Below are 24826 nucleotides of genomic sequence, written 5' to 3' on the forward strand. Positions count from 1 at the left end.
CCCTCACACCCTCATCTGAATCCCCTCCCGTGTTGCCCTCCCTCGCTGATTAGGACCCTGGGTTATGATCATCATGTGAATTTGCCTTTTCTACCTCAGAAATGTAAGCTCCCAGGGAAGGACCTTCATCTCTCTGATCCACTCCTTTGTTTACTCAGAGAATTGTTCTCCCCTACCTACCGACTGCACCCCCACCCCACCCCACCCCACCCCCATAACAGAGAGCTCCTTCCTCCACAGTCCCTGGAGTTGGACACCTCTCGACAGACAGAGCCTGTTCTGGCACTTCTCAGGGACTCGGGCTTCCTTCCTGGGTAAGGCTAAGATGGTTCAGAGGAGCTCTTTGTTCCATCCTTCTGAGACCTAAGTGTATGCTGAAGTCCCCATCGGCAGACTCTTTGTATAACGAACACCCACAAATGGCAAGGCCTTCCAGGGCTACAGCAGAAGTCAAGTCATCATCATTCACTTCTGTCGAAATCTCAAGAGTCTACTAATAAGTGCTGAAGACATACATATACATGCCCTGTTATCTGCTACTGCACTCGTGTGTGTGTGTGTGTGTGCGAGGGCACACACACACATACTCATGGGTGGGAGGGGGTGGATAAGTTTGGGATATGGTTACTCAAAACTTCTCACCATGCATTTTCTCTCCTTACCCAAAAGAATTGTTATAGCCTCTACCCAACATCCCCTCCCCACTTCCTTTCTGGCCTGAAGGGTTGACACCATCAGTTCCTCCTCTTTCTGTGTCTTTCTGATGCACCCAAACAGACAGAGCATGGCCGCCTGTGCCTTCCATACCACCATGCAACATTTGTTTACAACTCCTTCTCTTCTCATCGCAGTTGTCATAGAGACTCAGAGATAGGGTCACAGCCCTGAGTGTGATGCAGGCACTCATAAAATGACACATGCAGCAGCCAAAGGCCAGAATCATCACATCCCTAGGCAGGGAGAAGGAGATTTCTTAGAAGGCAAGAGTCATCCGAAGATTTGAAGTACAGCATGTGTTCCGATCAGTAATCCGGGCACAGACAGCGCCTAGTCAGGTGCAAAGCATGACTCAAATAGAATTACAAGATGTCCTCCAAGTGGAGGGTAAAGTGCAACTAGCATTGGGTGGTGGGAGATAAGGTGTATTTACAGCAGGAGCCTGGACTTCAGAGGGCCTCAGCTGCTGTAAGGGGTGCTGAAGTGGTTTGGGTTCAAAAATGAATAACCAAATCCCCACTCAAGGGAGGTCCCCATCCACTCACAGCCAAGGGGGAAGCATGAATAAGAAAAGGGTGGAGGTAAGATGCCAAGTTATTGGACTGTTGTAGCCAGAGGCAGACATTCTGGGGACCTGAAGGAGATGGCCACAGAGTGGGAGAGGAGGAGCCCACCCACGAGGTGATGGGGCTGGCTGATGTAGGGGCTGAAGGAGGAGTAAGGACTGTAGCTCCCCGCTGGGACACACGGAGGTGGGACCACGGCAGAGGAGCCTGGGATGTTTGGAGGGAGGTGATGAACTCAGGTTGTATTTTGAAGCGGCTGTGACTCACAAGTGTGTGTTCTAGCACCTGGCATGGTGCCTGGCAGGAAGCTGAGGAATAAATAAATTGATGATGGATGTTCCCCCAGTCTCTGTAGCCTCATAATTCCAGGGAGATTCTCTCAGGTTCTACTTCCTTCCCACCCAAGCCCCACCTCCTCATTCCATAGTCAGGATTGCTTGGGACCCAAACTGTCTTCCCAAAGAAGCGCCCTTCCCCATCCCTGGGGTGAGTAGCCTGGCCTCTGTATGCCTCCTAATGCCCTGTTTTAGCCAATTTCCATAATACCTAGCACCAAAAAGCTCCAGCCCCAGCCTCGAAACTTCCTAGGCTACAAGGCTCCTGCCTGGTGGACACCCAAAGGACCATGGCGTTCACAATCCTGAGAGTTCCTGGTGTTACAATATCCTTCTCTGCCCAAAGATGTCAGCTAGGTCTCTGTTATGTGTTGAATCCCTGCCCTACCCTGTTTCCAGGTATCCTACAGGAATCCCTGCTGTGCTTACATTGACTTGAAAGACCCTTAGGAAGGACAGGGCCTGGTCTGAGCTGGGAAGAATGAAGTCCTGGTTAGTCACCCAAACCCAGCCTGAGAATGGAATATGATTGGCCTTTAAGAATAAATAAACAAATTAAGGCTATTCAAACCTGAAAGTGGTACAAACCAACAGAAGGCCCAGGGAGGTCTAGGGGGCTAGTTCACACAGGATGGTGGCGAGATGCTGACCAAACAGGCAGTTTGACCTCTAGGCCCCAGAAATTGGCTGCCCAAAGGACCTTCCTGGGGGCTCACAGCAATTCAGTTGGGAGAAGTCCCTCCTAGGTCCAAGCCCTGGACTCTAGGCCATGAGGACAATACTGGATGACTGGGGGAAGCAGGACATCATCTCTCACTTGGTCCTGAGGAAGCCAAGGACACATTCCTGACTGCAGGCTATAGTTATATGATCTGTGGGAGTCTTCTCCACAGATCCTAACCCCAGCAGGGCCTGCGACTCTGTCCCAAGAGGCTTAGCTCCCACATGAGCATCCCTGCCCCTCTCTGCTTCCTTCTACTTCTGCCTTAATTCCTTTGCTGTCTATGTCTGAGCTCCTACATCCAGCTGGGAGTTTCCAGGAGGTAAAAAGTCTGGCCTGCTCCAGGTACCACAGGAGGTTTTTAAACAAAGCAACTTGCAGGAACTAGCAGGTTCTTGAATAGCAAAGGGAGGCCTTAGTTTGAAGGCATCTATTAGGGCCTGGGGGGCATGGGGCAAGGTGAAGAAGAAAGAGTAAAGAACAAGTGTGACCAGAGGGGAGAAGGGACAGGTGGATGTGGCCAGGATGAAATAGCCCTCTTTGTCATACCCAAGTGACCCTGAGCCTACCCCAACTTCTCTGGCAGGCCATGTCCTATTCATGGGCAAGACTTGGGCACACACAATCCCACACTCATGGATGCAGGACAGAAGCATAAAACACACATTCCAACCCAAAGCTTTTCTTGAGCCTATGGTCCATCAGTGGCCTGTCCCTAACTCAGAAACTAGGCTTAGGAGACCACATGTGCCTTCTCTTGTTTGTGGCCCCAGTACCTAATGCTAACCCAGGGGCCTCCCGAGGAGATATGTAAAAGGTAGGGAGATGAGGGGCCACACCTGAGGTCAGAGGCCAACAAGGAAGAAGCTGGAGAGCAGGGGTCTCGGGTAAAGCTCTGGCACCTGTCAGCACAGACACTTCCTCAGGTCCACTACCGTGCTGTGCGGTTGGTGGCCTGAAAGGCCTCTCCACCCTCTAGAGTCCAAAGACCACAGGTGTGGCTTCCTCAAAGCCTGCTTCCTGGCTCTCAGGCCACCTGATCACCAGTAGGTCTCTGCCTGAGGCGCTGGCAGAGAAGCCAAACAGAGCTCCCTCCAACATTAGTGGACCACTGGCTCAAGCATCAGACTCCTTGGGGGACCAAACACCAGGCGGCACTGGCAACCAGGTAAGAGCCTATTTCCAGTGAATAGCAAGGATTGGTGATCCTGGGGCCAACATGGACATCTCGGTGGCTTCCTAGAGTTGGGGCATCTTGCAGTGTCTTCTTAGATTCACGAGCAAGGATTAGCCTCAGGAACTTAGTACCTGCTGGAGACCAGAAAAGGCAAGGAGCTCTAGAAGGCTTTTCCCCTAGGTCAGCCTTGTAAATACCCCTTCCTTGCTCTATACACCTACACAAGGGAGAGCAAAGGCCAATGCCTGGCACTAAAAGGGCCCAGGCAGGTCAAACAGCACCCCCAGCCCTGGGGTGTAGTATCTTTAGTAGTAGCTGTTGAATTATCTCTACCAGCCCACAGGAACACCTGGTGATTTACAGGGACCATTCTGATGTGAAAGACTAGGGCAGGGCTGATCAGAAAAGGGCTCTTTTTTTCCTTCCATTTAGAAGCAGGAATTGAACGCCACTGCCTAGGGAGGCGAGGAAAGGCAGAGGGGAGAGTCAGGCTTCCAACACTCTTTGCTCTTATCTAGGATCGGGGTTTTCCCCACAGGGAACAGAGATTAGCCGCCTCCTCTGTGTTCCCATGATGCTCACTTGGAGAATAATTTTTCCATCTGTGAGTCATCTTATCCACTCTCTGTTATTTTCATAACAGTCCCAATAAATGGGTGTGAGTGCTTCCTTACACTTTGGTCGGGATATTCCAGGGTTACAAAGAACCCTAGTGCGCCAAACAGATCGATGCATGAAGGCACTCAAAACCATGGCCACGGATAACACATTCTCTTGACACATACACACACCCAGCACACACAAATGCTGGACGTTTAACTCCACTCCATTTCAAAAGATGTGTGTTCTAGCCTTCCCCTGCCCCCATGACCCACCACCTAGTGACAGGGACACATTTGTAAGCCACAGAGTTCTGGTTCACTTCCCTATTAAACAGTCAGAGTGACTCTAGGCCTGTTGTCCTCTCGGATAACAGTTTCAGCTCTGGGGTTGTTTTGAGTACTAGCTGGGTCACTGAGGCAAACCCCTTAAAGCTGTGCTCACCAATTGGTGCTGGAGAAGTACCAGTGGATGGATGGAGGTGAAGACTTAAGAGGTAGGGTCAGGAGAGGCTTGGCAGTGGGCTCGGAGTTCTGTCAGGGCTGCGGTGACCACTACTGTTGTCAGAGAGGATTGAGCAATGCTGAAAATACTCTGAGCAGGTGGTGGTTAAAGACAGCTTTACCAGATAGTTGGCTGTGAGCTGCATTTAGAGTTCAGGTGGGGGAGAGTCTCTGGGAGAAAATCTGGAAGCACCAGGAAGAAATGAGGCAGGAGTGGTAGTCAGACATCAGATGAGTGTAGGTCCCAAGCAAGTTCCACAGAGCACACCTCACTCCGTATAAATGTCTGTCTGTCTTCTATCTCTAAATCTGTCTAACATATAGAGACACACATATGCACACACACACAGTCTCTCTCCCAGTCTCTCTCTCACAACACATACACACAAAGTCTCACACACAGTCTCTCTTTTCTCTCTTTCTCTCTCTCTGTCACACACACACACACACACACACACACACACACACACACACACACACCACTGAAATACATTCTACCAGGCAGGGTCATTAGCTGGGAGTGTCCTCCCTATTTGCAGAATTAAAACAAGAGGCTTGCTACTGCAGCTGAGGCCTCTGCTCTCCCAACAGAAGCAACTCATTCATGGTATCTTTCACATCTGAACCCAGATCAAATATGGGAAGCCGTCCATGTAGTGCTCCCAGGAAGGCCCTTCCTCCACTGGCCTCCAAACCTAACAAGATGAGGACCTCTTGGGCAGGACATCAGATGGCTCTAGATAGGTCCCCTGGAGTCAAGGGTTTCGGTTCTGGTCACAGAGTCCCCAGGTCAGAGCAACAGCAGCCAGGCCTTGTATTCCTCCTGTTCCTTAGTCTAATGACTGTCTCTGGTTCATTGTGATTCTAGGAAGCTGCCCTCAGCAGTGTCACCATGTCCCGGCCCAGCAGCAGAGCCATCTACTGTAAGCTTCCTGCCTTCCCTGCCCTGCTCAGCCTCACTCTGGGCCAAGCTTTCCAAACCCCATCTTCTCTACTGTCCCTGCAATTGTCCGAGCCTCACCTCCCTTCTTCTGGCCCCTGCCCTTGATTTTGTACCCACAGTGCACCGGAAGGAATATTCCCAGAGTATGGCCTCAGAACCTACCCTCCTACAGCACAGGGTGGAGGTGAGTACTGGGGCCCAGGCAGTTTCTGAATAAAGCTAGGGTTCCTGTGTATACACTTGCCTTACCAAAATAGATGCCTGACCCTGACACAACAGCTCAACTTGACTGAACTCTATGGAGTCAGACTTACCTATCTTGAGACCTAAATGTCTGCCAAGCCAAGGGGAGTATAGGATAGTTCCAGGGTGGGCAGAGCAGGCCCAGTTAGAGGTTGTAAAACGGGTGCTGGGTCCCTAGATGGAAGCGACAGTGTAAATAGTCAAGAGCCATAGAAAGCTATCCTTTTGATCTCCCTTGGTTTCCAACCTACCTCCTGCACTTGGTTCAGGATTGCACAGGGCTGCTAGGAAAAAGGTATGAGGGTTGCAGCTCTAAGGGCCAGTGTCACAGAGGGGAGAGTCATCCTGTGCTCCCAGACAAGGTCAAGCTACTGGGATGGAGTCTTTGGCCCCACCCAAGTGGACAGCTGGTACTTGGAGATCTGGTCATTTTAATTGGCTTTAAAACTACAAGGATGTGGTCAGAAGAACGTGTTCAACTAGGACATGGTAGGGGCCACAGTGCATGGGGGAGGGTAGGAAGTAGACAGAACCCACCCCCACCCCAGTAGCCTCGGGTGTTAAGAGACAGGTAGGAAACTCACAGTGTAGTGGAGAAGGGGCTCCCCAGCCACTATTCAGCTTCTCTGTAGAGTGGAGCTGGGAATTGGCTTCATTGAGAGCCATCAGGCAAGAACAAGAGGGGACATGCTCAGAGCAACAGGCTATTGGGCTCTGCTGTTAGGGGCAGTGTGGCCACAGAAGGCAGCTGGCCAGGAGTGAGGATTGACAGTCCAGGGGCAGGAGTTAGACTGATTGTCTCCAACAGGAGCCTGGGGGGAGCCTGGGGTAAATGGAAGATGATTCAAGAAGCCAACATTTGGCTGTGGGAAGAGAGGAGGGTGGCTAAGGGGAAAGCTGCCAAACAATGGGTCCAGCAGAAGGCAAGGACTTGGAGGGAACCTAAGAGTGCTTTAGCTCTTTCTGTGCAAGAGTCAGAAAGAGGATACCTCATCTTCCTGAGAGCCCTGGGACACCAGGCTGGTAGAGCTGGAATGGCATTGGGTCTGGGCAACAGGTATGGAAAAGGGCAGGGGTCAGGCAAGTGAGGTCACTGACCTGGGGACAGTAGGTCCTAAGTGCAGCAAAGGGACCGAGGAAGGTCCTACAGCCCACACAGAGGAACATGGATTATTTTGTTGGATGATTGGAACCCACACCAATGACTGCACAGTGGTTCTGGAACACACTGTGTATCACCTTAGCTCTGGACCTGGAAGCCTCTTCAAGAGCCCAACTTCTATAATCTCTTGCTGTATTGAGAAACATGGTCTTCCCCACAAGGGGAACCAAGGACACACCTTTTTCCCTCACTGCCTTTTCCCCCACCGGCTAACCATCTGGGATCCTCTCTCCAAACCTCCAAGACCCATCTCTTCCTCTCCCCTTAGCATCTGATGACATGTAAGCTGGGGACACAGAGAGTCCGGGAGCCAAAGGATGCCCTACAGAAGCTTCAGGAGATGGATGCCCAGGGCCGAGTGTGGAGTCAAGACCTGTTCCTGCAGGTCAGAGATGGCTGGCTCCATCTGCTGGACATTGAGACTAAGGTTAGCCTTCTCCGTACACCCAGTCATGGGCCCTAGTGTTAGCTAGGGTGCTAAAGAACAAAGATGAGGCTCCCTGTCTTCCTCTCAGTGCCTCTTCACACCCAATACACATCTCAAACCAGGTAGAGGCAAGGTGGGAAGTGGGGGCGGAAGCCCAAGCATCGGGATAGAAACTCTACTATCCCACTGCGGACAGGGATGACCCCTTCAGGGTCTCAGTGGCTCTCAGTGGCCTCACTCTTGGCCTTTCCATCTGCCTTAGGAGGAACTGGATTCTTACCGCCTGGACAACATCAAGGCCATAGACGTAGCCCTTAACACCTGCTCCTATAACTCCATCTTATCTGTCACTGTGCAGGAGTCTGGCTTGCCAGGCATCAGCACTTTGCTGTTCCAATGCCAGGAAGTGGGGGTGAGTGACTGGATATGGTAGCCAGGGGTAGAGTTTGGTGATCTGTTGGGTAGTGGATGTTGAGGGAAGAGGGGAGTGGGAGAAAAACCCATGTCCTGCCAGAGTTTCAGTGCTCTGGGCAGGAGGACTGCCGTACGCTTTCCATGTGGTCCCGGGTGGGTGCTTGGCTGTGGGAAGCCACTGGACACCAGCTCGGTGGGTGGTGGACAAGGGGCAGTCTTAGGTACCAGGTTCTCAGTCTCGGGCATTCCACGCTGGATACCTCAGAAGAACTGAGAACAAATGGGGGCCCCAGGGCCGCAAAGGGAGGAGATGGCAGGGGAAGAGGGGGCACTGGATGGTTCCTACATTGTGGGGGAGGGGGAGGCAAGAGTCCCTGGTCAGGTCCATGGCTGGAGTACAGGAAGGCCTTCCAGCGAGAGGTTAGACACAGCTTGTTAGAGGAAAGCCTACACCATTGTTCAAGCACAGTGGGCCTTGATGAGCAGAGACAGTCTGTGGTTTTAGAGCTTTATTGTAGAAAGGCAGAGATAAAAAGAGAAGGTAGAAAGAGGGAGAAAGGCCGGACATGGCTGTGCGGGGAATGGGGAGAAAGTGAGAGAGAGAAGGAGGGCTAGAGAGTAAGAAAGGTGAGAGCTTAAAAAGAGCGAGGAGCCGGGTGTGGTGGCACACGCCTTTAATCCCAGCACTCGGGAGGCAGAGGCAGGTGGATTTCTGAGTTCGAGGCCAGCCTGGTCTACAAAGTGAGTTCCAGGACAGCCAGGGCTATACAGAGAAACCCTGTCTTGAAAAAACCAAAAAGAGCGAGGAGAGGCCAAGCAGTCTCTTTTATAGTGGGCTGGGCTATCAGGTAACTGTGGGGAGGAGCATATCTGGCTATAATCAGGTAACTGTGGAGGTGGAGTTTAACTAGAATGCCAAAAGCTTGGGACATTGCATGACTTATAGTCACAGAATTATGGAATTGGGGGCTCTTTGGTGTCAGACACCTGACTCTGGGAACATGGTTCAGTGTTCTGTCCCTTGTTGAGTTTTCTACTGGGTTGCTGGAGCAAGGCTCATTCAACCAAAATAGGCTGCCTATCAGGGCCCTACAGTGATCATCACAGGCACACGCACATGTAATACCTGCTGCTTCCTCCAGGCAGAGCAGCTGAGGACAAGCCTGCAGAAGGCCCTGGAAGAAGAGCTAGAAGAAAGGTAGGCTGCTTCTGCCCTGTGACATACAGGGTCTCCTAGCTCATGCTTAAAGGTCACATCCTGGCTACAAATTAGGAGAACCCATGATCCTGGGACCCAACAAACACATGCCTAGAACTAATAAAGGCTTAGGCCAATGAAGGGTATGGGGAAGGTGTTGGGCGTATTGGATACTATCTCCAGAGGCGTTCTAGAACCCAGGAAAGCCCAGGGACTGGGCAGATGAAACATGATGGAGTCAGGGAGGCTCAAGTGGAGGCTATGGAGTTAGCGTAGGGTTCTTGGAAAAAGATGGTGAGGTCCATAGGTCCATGGGGTAGAAGTATGGGCTTAGGTTTCTGCCTCTCTCTCTCTCCCTCTCTCTCTCCCTCTCTCTCTCTCTCTCTCTCTCTCTCTCTCTCTCTCTCTCTCTCTCTCTCTCTCTCTCTCTCTCATCTCTCTCTCAATATTATCAAAGTTATATCTTATATCTTTTACTATGTCCTCAACAGACCTCGATTTGGAGTCCATCATCCAAGCCAGGACAGATGGAAGGGGCCTCCTCTGGAAAGGCCACTCCCTATACAACAGGCACCCCCTCTGGAGCAGAGGTTCTCTCCAGAGCATAGGTTTCCTCCAGAACAGCCACATAACATGACCTCAGAACGCAGTAAGTTTGTGTCTGAAGGCAGGTATCAGAGAAGGTTTGGATCAAGTCAAAGAAGCTCTAGGCTCATGGTCCCTCCCCACCCACCACAGGCATCTCGCCATCCTCAAGGTCTCTGACACACTACCCAAGTGCCCGAGAACCCAATGGCTTCACTCTGCCTCCTCCTCCGAGGCGTGCTCCCTCTCCCGAGGACCCAGAGAGGGATGAGGTAACTGAAGGAGGCTTGCTGAGGCTTCCAGACTCCTAAGGTAGACAGGGCAGAGCTGGGGACTAAGGCTGGGACATACGGTGGGATTGTAGCAGGACCAGGGTTGGGAGCTTCAAGGTTTTTATAACCGTCTAGTCAAGGCCATGGGTTGTTGGGGGTCTAGGAGGTGCTGAACCACGTCCTAAGAGACATTGAGCTGTTTGCTGGAAAGCTGAAGGAGGTCCAGGCAAGAAACAGTCATAAGAAGACAAAACTTGGGAGAAAAAAGAAAAAGTCTAAAAATGGTAAGTGCTTCAGGCCAGAGGAGAGATGCAGGGTCATTCATCATGGGGGGAGCCCTAGACTCCACCTTTATTCTTTCTTCCACAGGGATAACACAAGCAGAGTACATTGACTGCTTCCAGAAGATCAAGTTGAGCTTCAACCTCTTGGTTAGTAGCTCTGGCCAGTTCTGGGACCTTCGCCCCCAACTCCCTCTTCTTTCTGACGTCAGCTACCCAAGCCTTTCCTTTCTCCAGCTTCTCCTTCTCTTGGGACTTTTGAAGGGTACCAGGCTCTAAGCCAAGGCGCAGAACACTTATGGGGTGCTAGGGTTCTGGTGAAGGTGGCGAAGGGTGGTAATCAACACTGTCCTGTGTCTTCAGGGGAAGCTGGCTTTGCGGATGCAGGAAACAAGCGCCCCTGAGTTCGTGGGCCTCATCTTCCAAACCCTGAAATTTGTGAGTAGAGGGCCGACAGGGTGGCAAAGGGGACAAGCTGAAGATCAGGGGCAGCAGAGGAAGGGGCTGGGGGAGCAGCAGGGCAGAGGGAGCTGTGGAACCTGCCCTTTACTCAATAAGCACCTTCAATATAGGATGCCACTCAAGACAAAACCCTCAACAGACCCGATAGGTTGGCAATAGAGTCAAGGACGCCAGGTCATGGAGGAAGTGAGGGACAGGCAGGAAGTGAGGAAACAGAGCTGGGGACCCTTGAACCTTTCCTATTCCCTTCTAAGACTACACTGATCGCTTCTATTTCCATCTCCTCCAGATCCTATCTCAGTGCCCTGAGGCTGGCCTTCCAGCCAAAGTGATTTCCCCCCTCCTCACCCCCAAAGCAATAGACCTGCTGCAGTCCTGTCTAAGCCCACCCGAGGACACACTCTGGAAGTCACTAGGCACATCCTGGACCACCAGCTGGTAAGTGAAGGCAAGGGGCATGGAAGACCCAAAGTAGGACATGATGCATAGCCCAGTGTGACACTATCACAAACCAGAACCACATCCAGAGGATGTGGGGGACTCCGGAGGGAGTGGCCAACTTTTCACCAAACACTGCCTATACCAGGTGAAGAAACACGTTTCCTCAGGAGACAAAAGCCAGCAAGGCCAACCTTCTACTAAGGTGCATGCTCACTCTCACCAGGGACATAGTGAAAACTTGGTCTAAGTCCAGCTCAGAATTTCAGAACAACTGATCTAAGAGATGCCACAGAGGTGACATCAGAAAGTTGATCCAGCAACCGTCAGGACAAAAGCCATGCAGCTATGGCTGTCGTGGGTGGACATGGGAGCAGTTAGAGAGCCTGGGCATTGGGGAAGGAACTCACCTAAGCTAAAATGTCACCACAGGCACTGCCTACAGATGCCACACATCTGGGCCTCCAGTTGAGAGGTCCCACCTATGTGATAGGACAGTATCAGTGTCTGGTAGGATACAATGAAAGGTTTGTGCATAATCCAGTGGGAGCCCCGACTTTGCTTCCCTAAGCACAGTTTGTTCTAGCTCACGATAGCAGAGAACAGGGCTCGAAATGGCTACATGAAGAGAGCAGAAGGTGGCTGGGTGTGGTGGCTCATGCCTTTAATCCCAGCATTCAGGAGGCAGAGGCAGGGGGTTTCTCTGTGAGTCTGAGGCCAGCCTGGTCTACAAAGGGAGTCAGGACAGCCAGGGCTATGTTACACAGAGACACCCTGTCTTGAAAAACAAAACAAAACACTAGGGAGAAGGATAAGCAGGGAGACAGCAGAAAGAAATCACAGAGTTAAAAGAGAACCCGCAGAGCAGAGGGATTCAAACTAAAATAGAAAAAAAGCCATCAAAACCCCAGAGCCATCAGCAGGCAGATAGCAGTTGAGAGCCTTGGGCTGAGAAAGGAAACGACCGACTTCGTGTTTGCCTAATGAGTGGTTCTTTTTAGTTCAGGCCGTGTGACTTTTTTTTTTTTTTTTGTCCAGTTCACTTAAAGACATGAAGTAGTTCCAATGCAACCTACTTATTTTAATGGTAGAATATACAAAACAAAATGTAGCAATTTCAGCATATAATTCAGAGGCACTAAGCTTATACTGATACTGTGCATCGACACCATTTCCCAGAACCAGAATGTTCTCATCCCAAGAGGAAAGGCTATACCCATAAAGGATAACTCCCCATCTTGCTCTCCCGACCCCCTAGCTACCTTTGCTGTATGTCCATGTATGTTAGCCTAGTCTAGGGACCTTATGTAAGTGAAATAAGGCAGGGTCCATCTGTTTGTGACCAGCTGTTTATCCGTATGTCCTCAAAGTTCGTCTATATTATAACTTAAGTCAGAATTTCCTTGCTTCTGTGATCGACAGATATTGCTTTGTATGAGCACGCAGCCTTTTGTTTATCCTTTATCTATCAATGGACATTAGATTCTTTATACCCAAATGATCTATTTTATGGGCTTTGTCAAGTCAGTAAATGAAGAAACTTATAAAGTCTGGACCTCTTGTAACAGTCTTAGACCCTGGATCCTATGGCTGCACTGGGCTTCCATAGCCTCTGGGAACAGCTCTGATGTCTGCCTAGTACTCTCAAGATAGACGAGCAGGATCTGTGGAGGACTCAGACCACAAGGCCTCAAATGCTTTCACTCTGCCACCTTAGCACTGACTAGCCATGTTAGCTATTACTTTACAGTGTTGAGAAGTAATCCATAATGTGCCTGCTATGCAAGTGTGAGGACGCAAGTATGAGTGCCCAGGACTCAGAAAAGCCAAGCACGTACCTCGTCTTGTGACTCCAGAGTCAGGGTCACTGTAGAGAAAGGAGGGTCCCTGGAGTGGCTCAGCCAGCCTAGCTAAAGAGAAGTGTGCCGGGGTTAAGTGAGAGACTGTCTCAAAAAGTAAGGTAGAGATGACATCAACCTCTGGCCTCCATATTCACACACATAAGCACACAGATTCATGTGTGCACACCCCACACCAAGAATCACACATACCTGCTACACGTGCACATATTTGCAACACTGGAAAACTTATTTGGCAGCTATAATTTTAACAATACCAGTGAAGAAGCAAAACAATCCCAGTATTAATAAATTAATAAAGGCAAATTTTTGATAACTAATCCATTAAGTCAAATATGCTCTTAAAGAGGCCCTATTTTTTTTTAATAACTAGAAGTGAACAGCTCAACGTAAAAGAAATACAGAAAATAGAAGTCCCTAGAAGAACTGAGTTTCTGTCAAATTAATTTCAGTGTTTTGATTTTTAGATAAATGACACAAAGTTATAAGTAGCACCAAACGGTGTAATAATCCAGAAAGATAAGGAACACAGCAGCCACTGGACTCAGCAATCACGAGTTAGAGGATCATCTCACCCCTGGGGCTGGAGACCAAACCCAGGGCCTTGAGCATGGTAGGCAAGCATTCCACCACTGAACTACAAACCATCTCCAGCCTGATTATCAACATTCCCAATGGTCCAGTTTTAGTACGGCTGAGGTAGAGGTTGCAATCAGAGGTAAGAAAGCACAGGCACAACATACAATCACATTCCCAGGAGGCTTGGTAAAGCGACAGTTAGGACCATAGCTTAAAAGAGGTCATTACCTGGTCAACAGAAGACCTGAGCATATTATAGAATACAGAGAAGGCACCAATGAAGAAGGGTTCACTCCTACTAAATAAACATATATTCACCAGTACCAATGACTCAGCCATCGTGGTAGAAAGACAGCCCCTGGTTGCCCCAGCCAGGAAGTACAATATAGTAATAAACAGATATATATAGGAGCCATGTACCATAAAGTGAGCGGCTATAGTAAATGTAAATTTCTGCTGCCCCAGTGAGGCCGGGAGAGGGATTTCCAGAGGTGAATAAGCATTCTCAGGCAGGAAGTGTGGAGTCCAGACATGGCACAGTCCTGAGCCGTGTGCAAGGGATAGTGAGAGCCAAGTACCAGCCCCATCCTGGCATTAGCCAGAACAGCCTCATGGGGATGTGTCTTCTACAATGAAGCTCTTTGTGCTGTTTAGTGTTATGGAAAGAGAGCTGCTGGCTCACCACCAACTGGTTAGGAAAACACTGAATGGATCAGGCGTGGTAGCACAGGCCTGCACTTTCAGCTATCCCAGAGGCTAAGGCAGGAGGATTGCAAATTCAAGGCTAGCCGAGGTTACACAGTGAGTTCAGGGAAAGCTCAGACAATTCAGTGTACCCTGTCTCAAAAAACAAAACAAAACAAAACAAAACAAAACAAAACAAACAAACAAAAAAACCACTTTTTAAAAAGAGTAGGACACAGAGACTGTGGCAGCACGCACAGAGCCTGCACAGGTCTGGGCCAGCTGGAGTCCCAGTGCTGAGAGAAGTGGGCTTGAGCCTCTATCTGGAACCTTGAAGCTATCCAATTGATAACTACTCACAAATGAAGAATTAGTTTTCTCCAACAGAGTCTCATGGGGTGTACAAACTACTACGAAGGCTAGGCCTTGCACGCAGCAATAGATGGCCAGCACAGAACCAAGTGAATAGTGTTTTTGAGAGATTTTTGTCTTTTGACATGAAGCTTTGTAGGTAGCAGCAGCTGCTACTGCTTCTTCCTCTCCTCCTCTTCTTTTTTCTCCTCCTCTTCTCCCTCCTCTTCTCTTTCTCCTCTTCCTTACAAGTCCTTTGTATATGTATTATGGTTTCCAGTTTTGTGGTTTTATGGGATTTCTGTATGTGTGCACATGTGTGTCACTGCATCTATGTACACATGTGTGTCACTGCATCTATGTGCACATCTGTTGCCACAGACCCTCTGGGTCCCTTTGTCTGCGTGGAATGGGTCTCTGGTTGCAGGTGGGCAAAGAGTTGGCGGAAATGACAAACAGATGCACACAGGAGATTGGGTAAAAATCTGAATGTATTGTCACAAAGTGAACACCAGTCTTATATAGTACAGAAAATAAAAGGGGTAGGAAGTCACAGCAGGCAAAGTACATTGAAGTTCCCTGACACAAAACAAAGGAATGACTTCAAAGGGACTTACAGGAACCAGGTAAATGTTTACAGTAATGATAAAGCAGTCCTGCCTAGGGTTAGCTAATGACAGCTAAGGATTTCACACCCTAGTCAGAATTTGTGCTACTCCTTTGAGCCTTGTGAAGGCTAGTACCAGGGAGTTCTGCTCTAGCAGACCTTCTCACGAATAATGCAATACCACAACCCCCCTATTTCCTAGGCCTTAGTAAATTCTTGTATCTTGGCTGTTCTTTTAAGTATCTGTGTAGAATCTCCATTTGTCAGAAGAATTTACCAACTTGCTTCTAATATGTAATAAAGCCTGCTACACCTGGCTGTAGAGAAGATCCCTGTCTCAGTGGGATTCCCTAGCTCTTTCATGGCATTCCCTTGTTTGGGTGAGACTGGCTACTGTCCTTAGTAAACACTCTGCAGACCAGCCCTGAGCTGCTGGCTCTGTCTTTTGGAATGCTTAATTAGTTACTGAATAGGTAACTTTATTACTGCATTCCCACCAGATTCCAAGCTTGTTGGCTTCTGGAACATTGGAACACTGGTGGGAGGCTTTAGCTATGTCAGAATTCAATCTTAAAAGACACTTATAATAAAATAATACTAAAAGAGAGCACGTGGATCCATACACTAGACTAACTCGGGGATAGGGTATGAGTGTACAGGTTAATGAGAACGCCAAAGCTCCAGGAGGTGAGTTCCTTTTGAAACTCTCTGCCTCGTGAGTGCTCCCAGGCCTCTCAGCCTGTCAAGCAGACTTCACTGGAGTGTGCGTGGCAATGTGTGTCACTGCATCTATTTGCTTTTCCAGAGCCTTTTCTTTGGCTCTTTTCCTCCTATTTGTTTATGTCCTATTATTGTTTGTTTTTGTTTTATCTAATTTTATTTTATTTTGATTTTTTAAGATGCCTATTTGTAAAGGAAGGAAGGAAGGAAGGAAGGAAGGAAGGAAGGAAGGAAGGAAGGAAGGAAGGAAGAGCGTGAATTTGGGTGGGTGGGGATAGGGAAAGATCTGGGAGAAGCTGGGGGAGAAGAAGCCATAATCAGAATATATTGTATGAAAAAATCTATTTCAATATAAATAAATAAACAAATAAATAAGAAGGGGTAGGGTCAGTTTTTGCAAGTCTCCAAAGGGGTCTTCCAGCCCCAATACTCCAGATTAAATTACTTTAATTCTAGGGAGGCAACATAGCTGTACTTAGGAATCAAGATGAGGCTGCCCACTGATGCTTACACTGTTAGACATGTTCCTGTGAAACCATTTGCTCCTTTGTGGGTTTCCTGTAGCTTTTCATCTGTATACACACGCACCACATCCCCGTTAGCCACACATCCCTGAGGCTAGGTCTTCTCATCTTCTCCCTTTCCACATCCTACAGGCTGCTACACAGTGGCCCTAGACTCAGCTTTGCTCTCCCCTCAGGGCTGACTGGACAGGCAGTGAACCGCCACCCTACCAACCCACATTCTACGATGGCTGGCAGATTCCACAGCCCCGCTCCATGGTAAGGGTTGCTTAGCTCTGAGATCTATGAAAAGCATTTCCAGTCCAGATCAAAATCACAACTACGAGGTGGGTTATATGGGTACCTGTTGGGGAGGTGAGCAATGGACAAAAGGCAGCTGTTGCAGGCCTGTACTGGGCTGGTTAGTTAGCCCCTCCCTGCCACTGTGCTGGCTGCCTCCCATTCTAACTCATTCTGGTTTTCTTGCTTACAGATGCCCATAACAAACCAGGATTCGATTTCCCTCCGGTATGTCAGTCACATGCTTAGTGGATTCTCGAGGTCCCAGGGAGGGAGGGTCAGGACAGAACCTTTGCACCTGTGAATCCCAGAGACCATTGGCCGGGGGCACAATTCCTATTCTCCATCCATCCTGAATCTGTCTCTCATGTCAGAGGTTCTAGGATGAGGAGCAGCCTACATTTCCCTCGGGATGAGCCATACAACCATAACCCTGAATACGAGGACTCAAACCTCCCACTCTCCAGCCCCAGCCCTGGCAGAGCAGCCCTGAAAATGCAAGTCCTGTACGAGTTTGAAGCAAGGAATGCCCAGGAACTGACTGTGGCACAGGGGGAGATTCTGGAGGTGAGGCCCATGCTTGAAGCCAAAAAAGAGGCAATGGGTGGGAAGTACAATTAGCCTGGAGTGGGTGGCTTACAGATAGAGAAGGAAAGTGGGAAAGGTCAGGCGGGGAAAGACACGGTCTTGGGGGCAGAGGGGATGGGAGGATGGAGGCTCTGGGGGCTAATGTGGTGATTCTCGGTAGGTTCTGGATCAGAGCAAGCGATGGTGGCTGGTGAAGAACGAAGCAGGACTGACTGGTTACATTCCCAGCAATATCCTGGAGCCCCTGCCAGCTGGAGCCCCGAGAGGCCACCGACAACCATCCTTTAGGGTACTTCCCACGCTGGGGTACCCAGAAGCCCTGAGTCCTAAGTCAGAAGTCAGAAGTGGTAGTAGGGAGGATTAGGTGACAAACAGAGACAATCTTAGTTCAGTTTAATCAATATCATTGCATGCTTCCTCGGTGCCAAGTTCATTATAGGGTCTGAACAAAGATTAGGTGAGCGTCCCTGCCGAACTAGGAAACCAGAAGGTGAGATAAGCATCCTGATGGGATCTCAGTAGAAGGGACCCAATACAGGAGGCTGTGTATGTTTGTAAGATGGGATGACCTCTGACTTCTAGTGCTCCTTGATTCCAGGCCCCAATGCTTCGCCTGAGCTCAAAGCCTGAGGAGGTCACAGCCTGGCTACAAGCAGAGAACTTCTCCACTGTGTGAGTGACCAGTCCCCTGGGGGATGAGGGGCGGTGAGCCCTGTAAATGGGAGAACCACAGGCTCCATTCACTCTCAGAGTTAGAGAGTGTGACCTAGCTTCCACTGTACTTGATGACTCCATCTTAGGCTTTCTCTGCTGAATGAAAGCTGCTTGTCTGAGCCTAGGGTAGGTCACCCAGTGCAGAGGCCATATGTAGTGAAAGAGAAAGAGTCAAGGGTAGCAAATTCTGGAAGAACTTGGGCTGCCCACCTTAGCCACCCTTCCCTTCCAGACCAGTCTTTTTTAAAGTGTTTCTGCCCTCAAATCTCGGAGTTCTGTGGTTCACTGAGACCAAACCACTAGGTGTATCCCTGTACCTGCAGATACCTAATTCCTGTAACCCCAACTTTCCTTCTCTACACAAATACTAAGACCTAGAATCTGCCCACCCTACTTCTGGTGGATTCTACCATTGTTATTTACAGCACTGTAAGGACCCTCGGGTCCCTAATGGGAAGCCAGCTACTTCACATGAGACCTGGGGAGCTGCAGATGCTGTGTCCACAGGAGGCTCCACGGATCCAGGCCCGGCTGGACGCTGTCAGAAGGATGCTGGGGGTGAGGAAGCTCTGGGATCCTGACTCCTATTCAGAGGAATTTAATTCTCCTGGGGTGAGAAAGGGAGAGCTGGGGACACTAGGCATGGGCTATTCCTCTGGGGACTCAGCTCCATCCGTTCAGGTGTGTCTTGAAGTTCTAATCGCATTGGTGATATAAACTCTGGGGAGTCCCTCACTAGGAACCAGCCCCATCTGAATTGTTTTCTCCCTTCAGATGACTCATTAGAGACCAGCTCGAATACCTCTAAGACCAAGGACCTCTCATGTGCAAGATGGAGTATTTGGTACCCAGTTAGAGCCCCTGGAAGTCCTCTTTCAGTTAGTGGCAAGCCACATATCCTGGATCACAAAGCAAAGAAGATGAACAGGTCCAGACACTGAGGCAAATGGTACCTCATTGGGTTGGAGACCCTCACCGGTTACTATTTATTTTACCCCACACCCTAAGTTGGCATACTTATTCCCAGTCTTACTCCTGATCTCTTTAGTCCCAATCCTGCCAATAAAAAGCATCGTTTAACTTGTTCTATGACCCTCTCCTTGCCATTTATTCTGGACCTGATGGGAACCAAAGCCAAGAGAGAGCAGGGAGTTGGGATGCAAAGCATGAAAGAGCAACAACTCTGCAACTGAACCGAACTGAACCGAACAGAACAGAACGGAACAGAACGGAACCACAGCTAACCAAACCAAGCTAAACTAAACTATAACTGAACTAAAGAGAATTCACTGTAACCTAGAGCCTTTGGGGACTATGGTACATTCTTTCTCCTCTCTAAATAAACTCCAAAATGAGGCTACATGCACCACCTCTGTCCTATGGGGCACGACTCACACCCTAATCCAAAGTTTCTAGTCCAACTGTAGGCACAGCGTGTCACCGAGACAAAGAATACTCTGCTGACAGCTGCAGGCTTTCTTCACACTGGTTGGTGATGCAGAGGAGTCTCGAGTGAGGTATTTTGTGCTCTCCTTGGGAGCTTTGTCTTTCAAGCAATGGTTGTTAGGCAAGTCAACCTTGAGCTCCCTCCCACCTGTCTCTTCAGTGGCAGTACACAGGAACATTGCACTGGGAGGTGACGGTCCTCAGGTCCACTGTGTAAACTCAGGCATGTTGGTCCACTCCTTGGCTCTCTGTCCTAGGGTTAAATGAAGAGTTAGGGCTGTCTATGGCTTGTACTCTCTATTGGTGTATATAGTTTACTTCCGGCTCAAAGCTCATGGAATGAATTCTTCTCCATGGAAGAGAAGCTATGCTTCAATTGAGATACCCTGTTGTTAAGGTTTGCTGTTCTCATGGATTCAAGAGCCCCTAACAGGTTCTTAAGATTGTCCAGGAAATCTCTTTTGGCTGAATTTATCCAAGACTGTAACATCATCCCGAGCTAAATACCTTATTTTCAGATGGACTCTATCATTCACTCTCAACTTCCTGGCCTCACAAAATCCTCAGTAACACTGAGTATGAAAGCAAAACTTTTACCTCAAAGGAAGGGGGTGGGGGGAGAGGGAGGGAAAGGCCTTCAGAGTTGTTAGGGGCAAGGTAGCCAATTCAGAAAAGTTAAGGTCTTCGAATGGAAGGAGCCACTATCCCATTGGCCTTGGCCCATCTTAAAGCTGAAAACCAGGGGAAATCTATAGGATTAGGAAAAAAAATGTGCTCTACCCCAGTGTTCACCTACCTTCATAGAAAAGACTGTGGCAAGGTAAGAGGCTCTAAAGTTAGCCAAGCACAGGGAGCCAGCAAAACTAATGTTTTAGGCCATCCTCAGTCTGCATCCTGGACCATCCAGGGAACTTGAGTGGTCCATCAATCTTCTCCAAGCTTCAATTCCTTGTTCTATAAACTGGGCAGAACACCTAATCACAAAGTTATTTAGCCTGAATTGGGATATATCATGAAACAAGTAGAATACTTAGACTACTCTAGAAGTTTTAGACTCGTGGCTCAAGTTAATTTGTTGCTGGCTTTTGTTTTCTTGGGAGGAATCAACCCAGGCATTATACAGTCACATGTCTCTGTACCATTTCTTCTTTATTTTAGAAAAATGTCCTTTTACAAAGTCTGAAGTTTGAGTCAGTTAAACTAACGGGGAGACATAATTTCCCACACCCAGACTTGGGGCTCCGGGAGGCCTGGTGTCTTAGTCAGGATTTCTATTCCTGCACAAACATCATGACCAAGAAGCAGTTGGGGAGGAAAGGGTTTATTCAGCTTACATTTCCACATTGCTGTTCATCACTGAAAGAAGTCAGGACTGGAACTCAAGCAGGTCAGGAAGCAGGAGCTGATGAAGAGGCCATGAAGGGCTGTTCCTTACTGGCTTGCTTCCCCTGGCTTGCTCAGCCTGCCCTCTTATAGAACCCAAGACACCCAGCCCAGGGATGGTCCCACCCGCAAGGGGCCTTTCCCCTTTTGTGCTGTTTTACTCCACAATATGCTTATCATTTTCCGACTAACTTGTGGATCCTGAGCATCAGAATGAGGTTACCTGGGGCTGGAGAGATGACTCAGCAGTTAAGAGCACCAACTGCTCTTCCAGAGGTCCTGAGTTCAATTCCCAGCAACCACAAGGTGGCTCACAACAGTCTATAGTGGGATCCAATGCCCTCTTCTGGTGTGACTGAAGAGAGAGAGCGACAGTATACTCACATATATAAAATGAATAAATAAATCTTTTTTAAAAGATGAGGTTACCCTTAGTGGAGTTGTGTTTTAAATGTAAGGTACTAAAACAAAAAAATAGAAGACATCTCAATAATTTTCATACTACATTCTGAAACAGTATATATTGGGCTACGTAAGTATACTATGGATTCATTGCCTCCTTAAAAAAAAAAAAACTAGAAGCAAACCATTTAAAAACAATCATATGTCTGTCTTGCATTATACTGCTAGTGAACATTATGATCTAGATCCTATACACTCCCCACAGAGCAGAGAGAAAACACTCACACCCTCTGTCTGTCTGGCTGTCCATACCCTTTGCAACCTGCCCCAAATGCTTAATGTTTTGACTCCTCCCATAAACCAGCCTAACTCGACAGCACCTGCTGTTTATCTTGCATAGCTATTTGTCACCTTTCGGTGTTTGCTCTACCCTCCTCTTTCCTGGAGTGTCCTTTGAGGCATTTCCAATGTGCATGACCTATCCTTTTTCACAGTGGACCTGTTTAGTGTCCCCAGCCTCCCTCAGTCTTCACAGAGCCATTTGTATCTTACATAGAAAATGTTTCTATCCCCAAAGTACCTTATACCTGAATCGTTTCCTACCTCGTAGTTTTATGTGCCAGCTCAACTGTGCAACATGACTCACGCTTCCCGGGTAACTAAGGTCCAGGCCCCCACTGCCAGAAGAGTAGATGAAGCATCAACAGCCCTGGGAGAAGTTCACACCGGAGGATTTCAGGAGCCGCAGCAGCTGCGCCTGCGCACCGCCCACTGACCACGCGGAGGGCGGGTGGAGCATAGAGCGAGAGAGGAGGAGACAGTTCGGTCGCGTCAGCCCGGCCCACAGCGTCCAGTATAAAGTTAGCCGCCCACAGTCCATCGCTGTATCCCCGAAGGGGCTAAGATCGCCCAAAATGTCATCCAAGTCTATGGTTCTGGGTTACTGGGATATCCGCGGGGTGAGTGGTCCCTCGCCAGCCCAGCCTCTGGGACAGAGAGGTGCAGGCGGCCGGGCGGGGGTCAGGGGCCGGTGGGCCGATCTCCAGCCTACCTATGGGGTCCCCAGGACTGTGGGTAGAGGAATAAGGTACTGGAAGTTCCCGGGCGTGAGCGAAGGGGCTGCCTAAGGACAATTTCCCTGGACAGGACGCAGGAGCTTGGCAGCGTTGGGTTGGGGACATTGACGGAGGGGGCCTGCGAGCAAGTGGGCACTGCGCAGGCGCGCTGACCGGGGTCTTTCTCCATCCCCTGCTTTTAGCTGGCTCATGCTATCCGCATGCTTCTGGAGTTTACTGATACCAGCTATGAGGAGAAACGGTACATCTGTGGGGAAGGTAATGAATGTCTGTGGGTGCGCTACAGTTGTTTTTTACCCAGAGGGTTGTACCACACCAAGATGGTGTGGGACCCCCTGCTCCTGTAAGCTGGGAACTTTGCCAAGAGAGGCCCATAGAGTTATCTCTTGCTGTTCAGGCCCATCTTTGCAGAAACTCAAGGGTTAGTTTTTGGGGATTGGGAACTTGAGATAACAGGTCTAAGTCTCAGCTAGGTCGGTAACGGGCTTGGGTCCCACTTCTCTCTTACAGCTCCTGACTATGATAGAAGCCAATGGCTGGACGTGAAATTCAAGCTAGATCTGGACTTTCCTAACGTAGGTGGTTTTGGAGGAGTGGGCAGAAGGGAAGGCCTTCAAGTGTATCTGTTTTCACTTCATCTCTGGCTTGGGAGCATCTAGATAGAGACTCTTCACGTTTATAGAATGGATAGAATTCAAGGGTCATTGAACAGAACTGAGAATAACATTTTATTTCCTACTAACGTCTGAGAAACACTAATATTCTCCTCTTAAAGGCAGGCTATAAGAGACATGAGTTGATAGCCAGGTCTGTGACTTTATCACTGATAGATTCCAGGTATTTTCATGGTATCCTAAATGTATCCTCATGTGTCCTGGTTGTTAAAACACCTATTTTTTTTTTAAATGTATCCATAATCACCCTACTTTTACATACTTTAAGGTATAAAATATTTACATTTTGCTTTTTAAACGTCTATATGCCACACATACATTCACAGTGACACACAGGATTAAGCACCCTTGTCTAGAGTCAGGTGAGGACCCAGTGCTACTTTCTATTTATTTAGTTATTTCTCCTGGCTTCTACTCTCACACACCTTGCAAGTCTTCTCTTTTCCAGAGGAGTGGCGGTCCTGGAGGACTAGGTTCACATTAACTTTCCCCTTCTAGCTGCCCTACCTCATGGACGGGAAGAACAAGATCACCCAGAGTAACGCCATCCTGAGATACATCGCACGCAAGCACAACATGTGTGAGTGGGCTGAAGGGGATAGGAGGGAGGAGGCAGTTGGCTCACCTGGAGGTTGGCAATCCTGAGGGTGATTTGTTGCCATCTGGCTGCAGGTGGTGACACTGAAGAAGAAAAGATACGAGTAGACATCATGGAGAACCAGATCATGGACTTCCGCATGCAGCTGGTTCGCCTCTGCTACAATTCTAACCACGTAAGTTTCCTCATCTGGAATCACCTTTGTTGGGTTTCAGGCCAAAGTGCTAAGGATTATTCTGCTCGCTTCTATGGTTGCCATCTTTCTATCAACCCAAACTGGAAGGATTAGAAACAGACTCTATTTTTTGGTGTGGTTTGTCCTGTAAGTCTGGTGTTAGCTCCTCCTCCTTTCCAAAGCCCCAGCTCTCCATCCTGCCTTCTCCAATTAAAGGCAGAAAGAAGCTGCCTAGAGTGTGTCCATCACTGGTCCAGGCCCTGACTATAGCTATTGGGGGAAGGGGCCAGTGTGTGTAGAAGTCCAAAGACTTCTACATTAATGTGGGACCTGGGAATCAAACTCTATTCACCCCCATTGAGCCATGTGTTGACCCAACAATAGCTATTGCTTTTCTTTCCTAGGAAAACCTGAAGCCTCAGTACTTGGAACAGCTACCTGCACAGCTGAAACAATTCTCATTGTTCCTGGGGAAATTCACATGGTTTGCAGGAGAAAAGGTAGGGAGAAGGCACAGGGAGAGGCTGCCTGCCTGCCTGTCTATCTCTGCAGGTATTGGTGAGTTCCTTAGGCATGACACTTCATTGTCCTCATTCTTTCTAGCTGACCTTTGTGGATTTTCTCACCTATGATGTCTTGGATCAGAACCGTATATTTGAGCCCAAGTGTCTGGATGAGTTCCCAAACCTGAAGGCTTTCATGTGCCGTTTTGAGGTGATGTTCACTACCCCTTTCTCAAAGCACTATGCACAGGCTCCCCTATGGCCTGTAGGCCCCATTGTGCTTGCCCAACAGCAGCAGAGATCAGTGGAGTCAGACAGCATGTTTGCTGTGAGTCTGCTGGGCTGGGTCAGGGTCCTAATAAGACCTGGTATGCTTTTTCTTCAGGCTTTGGAGAAGATTGCTGCATTCCTGCAGTCTGACCGCTTCTTCAAGATGCCAATCAATAACAAGATGGCCAAGTGGGGTAACAAGTGCTTATGCTGAGCCAGAGCTCGCTGCTGCTGAGCCATCTTGCCCTGAGGGGCCCACACTCTTAGCTCACTGTCAGTCTTGTTCCATCCTGTCCTGAGGGCCCCCACTCTGTCTCCTCTGCTCTTTCTAATAAACAGCAGTTGCATTA

The 24826-nt window shown here is 49.0% G+C and overlaps 2 protein-coding genes and 1 long non-coding RNA gene across 6 annotated transcripts; 2 read left to right on the forward strand and 1 right to left on the reverse strand.

The window, feature by feature from the left end:
* Eps8l3 (EPS8-like 3) lies at positions 1-19041 on the forward strand. Of its 4 annotated transcripts, XM_006502464.4 has the most exons (21): positions 4-103; positions 241-314; positions 3319-3507; positions 5488-5542; positions 5682-5746; positions 7236-7394; positions 7657-7806; positions 8951-9006; positions 9498-9655; positions 9745-9863; positions 10027-10147; positions 10233-10294; positions 10508-10582; positions 10896-11044; positions 16545-16626; positions 16841-16875; positions 17022-17214; positions 17396-17524; positions 17834-17907; positions 18375-18507; positions 18724-19038. In XM_006502464.4, the coding sequence occupies exons 4-21, from the start codon at positions 5512-5514 to the stop codon at positions 18733-18735; spliced, it is 1803 nt and encodes a 600-aa protein (XP_006502527.2). In that variant the 5' UTR covers positions 4-103; positions 241-314; positions 3319-3507; positions 5488-5511; the 3' UTR covers positions 18736-19038. The 4 variants fall into 4 exon arrangements, with proteins under 4 accessions (XP_006502528.2, XP_006502526.2, XP_006502527.2 ...); XM_006502463.4 differs by having other exon boundaries at positions 2-103; positions 18375-19038; XM_006502465.4 differs by lacking the exon at positions 3319-3507 and having other exon boundaries at positions 1-103; positions 18375-19038.
* Positions 14991-22354, reverse strand: 4933431E20Rik (RIKEN cDNA 4933431E20 gene). Its single transcript, NR_015459.1, has 3 exons — positions 21784-22354; positions 20192-20369; positions 14991-19648 (listed from the first exon to the last, which is right to left on the reverse strand). It is a non-coding gene; the product is annotated as an RIKEN cDNA 4933431E20 gene (long non-coding RNA).
* Positions 21995-24826, forward strand: Gstm5 (glutathione S-transferase, mu 5). Its single transcript, NM_010360.2, has 8 exons — positions 21995-22139; positions 22439-22514; positions 22767-22831; positions 23429-23510; positions 23603-23703; positions 24108-24203; positions 24307-24417; positions 24592-24826. Exons 1-8 carry the CDS (start codon positions 22095-22097, stop codon positions 24688-24690), a joined length of 675 nt encoding a protein of 224 aa, NP_034490.1. The 5' UTR covers positions 21995-22094; the 3' UTR covers positions 24691-24826.

The sequence above is a fragment of the Mus musculus genome, chromosome 3, assembly GCF_000001635.26.
Source record: "Mus musculus strain C57BL/6J chromosome 3, GRCm38.p6 C57BL/6J".
NCBI lineage: Eukaryota > Metazoa > Chordata > Mammalia > Rodentia > Muridae > Mus > Mus musculus.

Coding starts and splice junctions, on each gene's coding strand:
- Eps8l3 (XM_006502465.4), top strand. CDS start 5,512: ATGTCCCGGCCCAGCAGCAGAGCCATCTACT. Junction 11,045..16,544: donor ACATCCTGGACCACCAGCTG/GTAAGTGAAGGC, acceptor CTCTCCCCTCAG/GGCTGACTGGACAGGCAGTG. Junction 16,876..17,021: donor CAGGATTCGATTTCCCTCCG/GTATGTCAGTCA, acceptor CTCTCATGTCAG/AGGTTCTAGGATGAGGAGCA.
- Gstm5 (NM_010360.2), top strand. CDS start 22,095: ATGTCATCCAAGTCTATGGTTCTGGGTTACTGGGATATCCGCGGG. Junction 22,140..22,438: donor GTTACTGGGATATCCGCGGG/GTGAGTGGTCCC, acceptor CCCTGCTTTTAG/CTGGCTCATGCTATCCGCAT. Junction 22,515..22,766: donor ACGGTACATCTGTGGGGAAG/GTAATGAATGTC, acceptor TCTCTCTTACAG/CTCCTGACTATGATAGAAGC.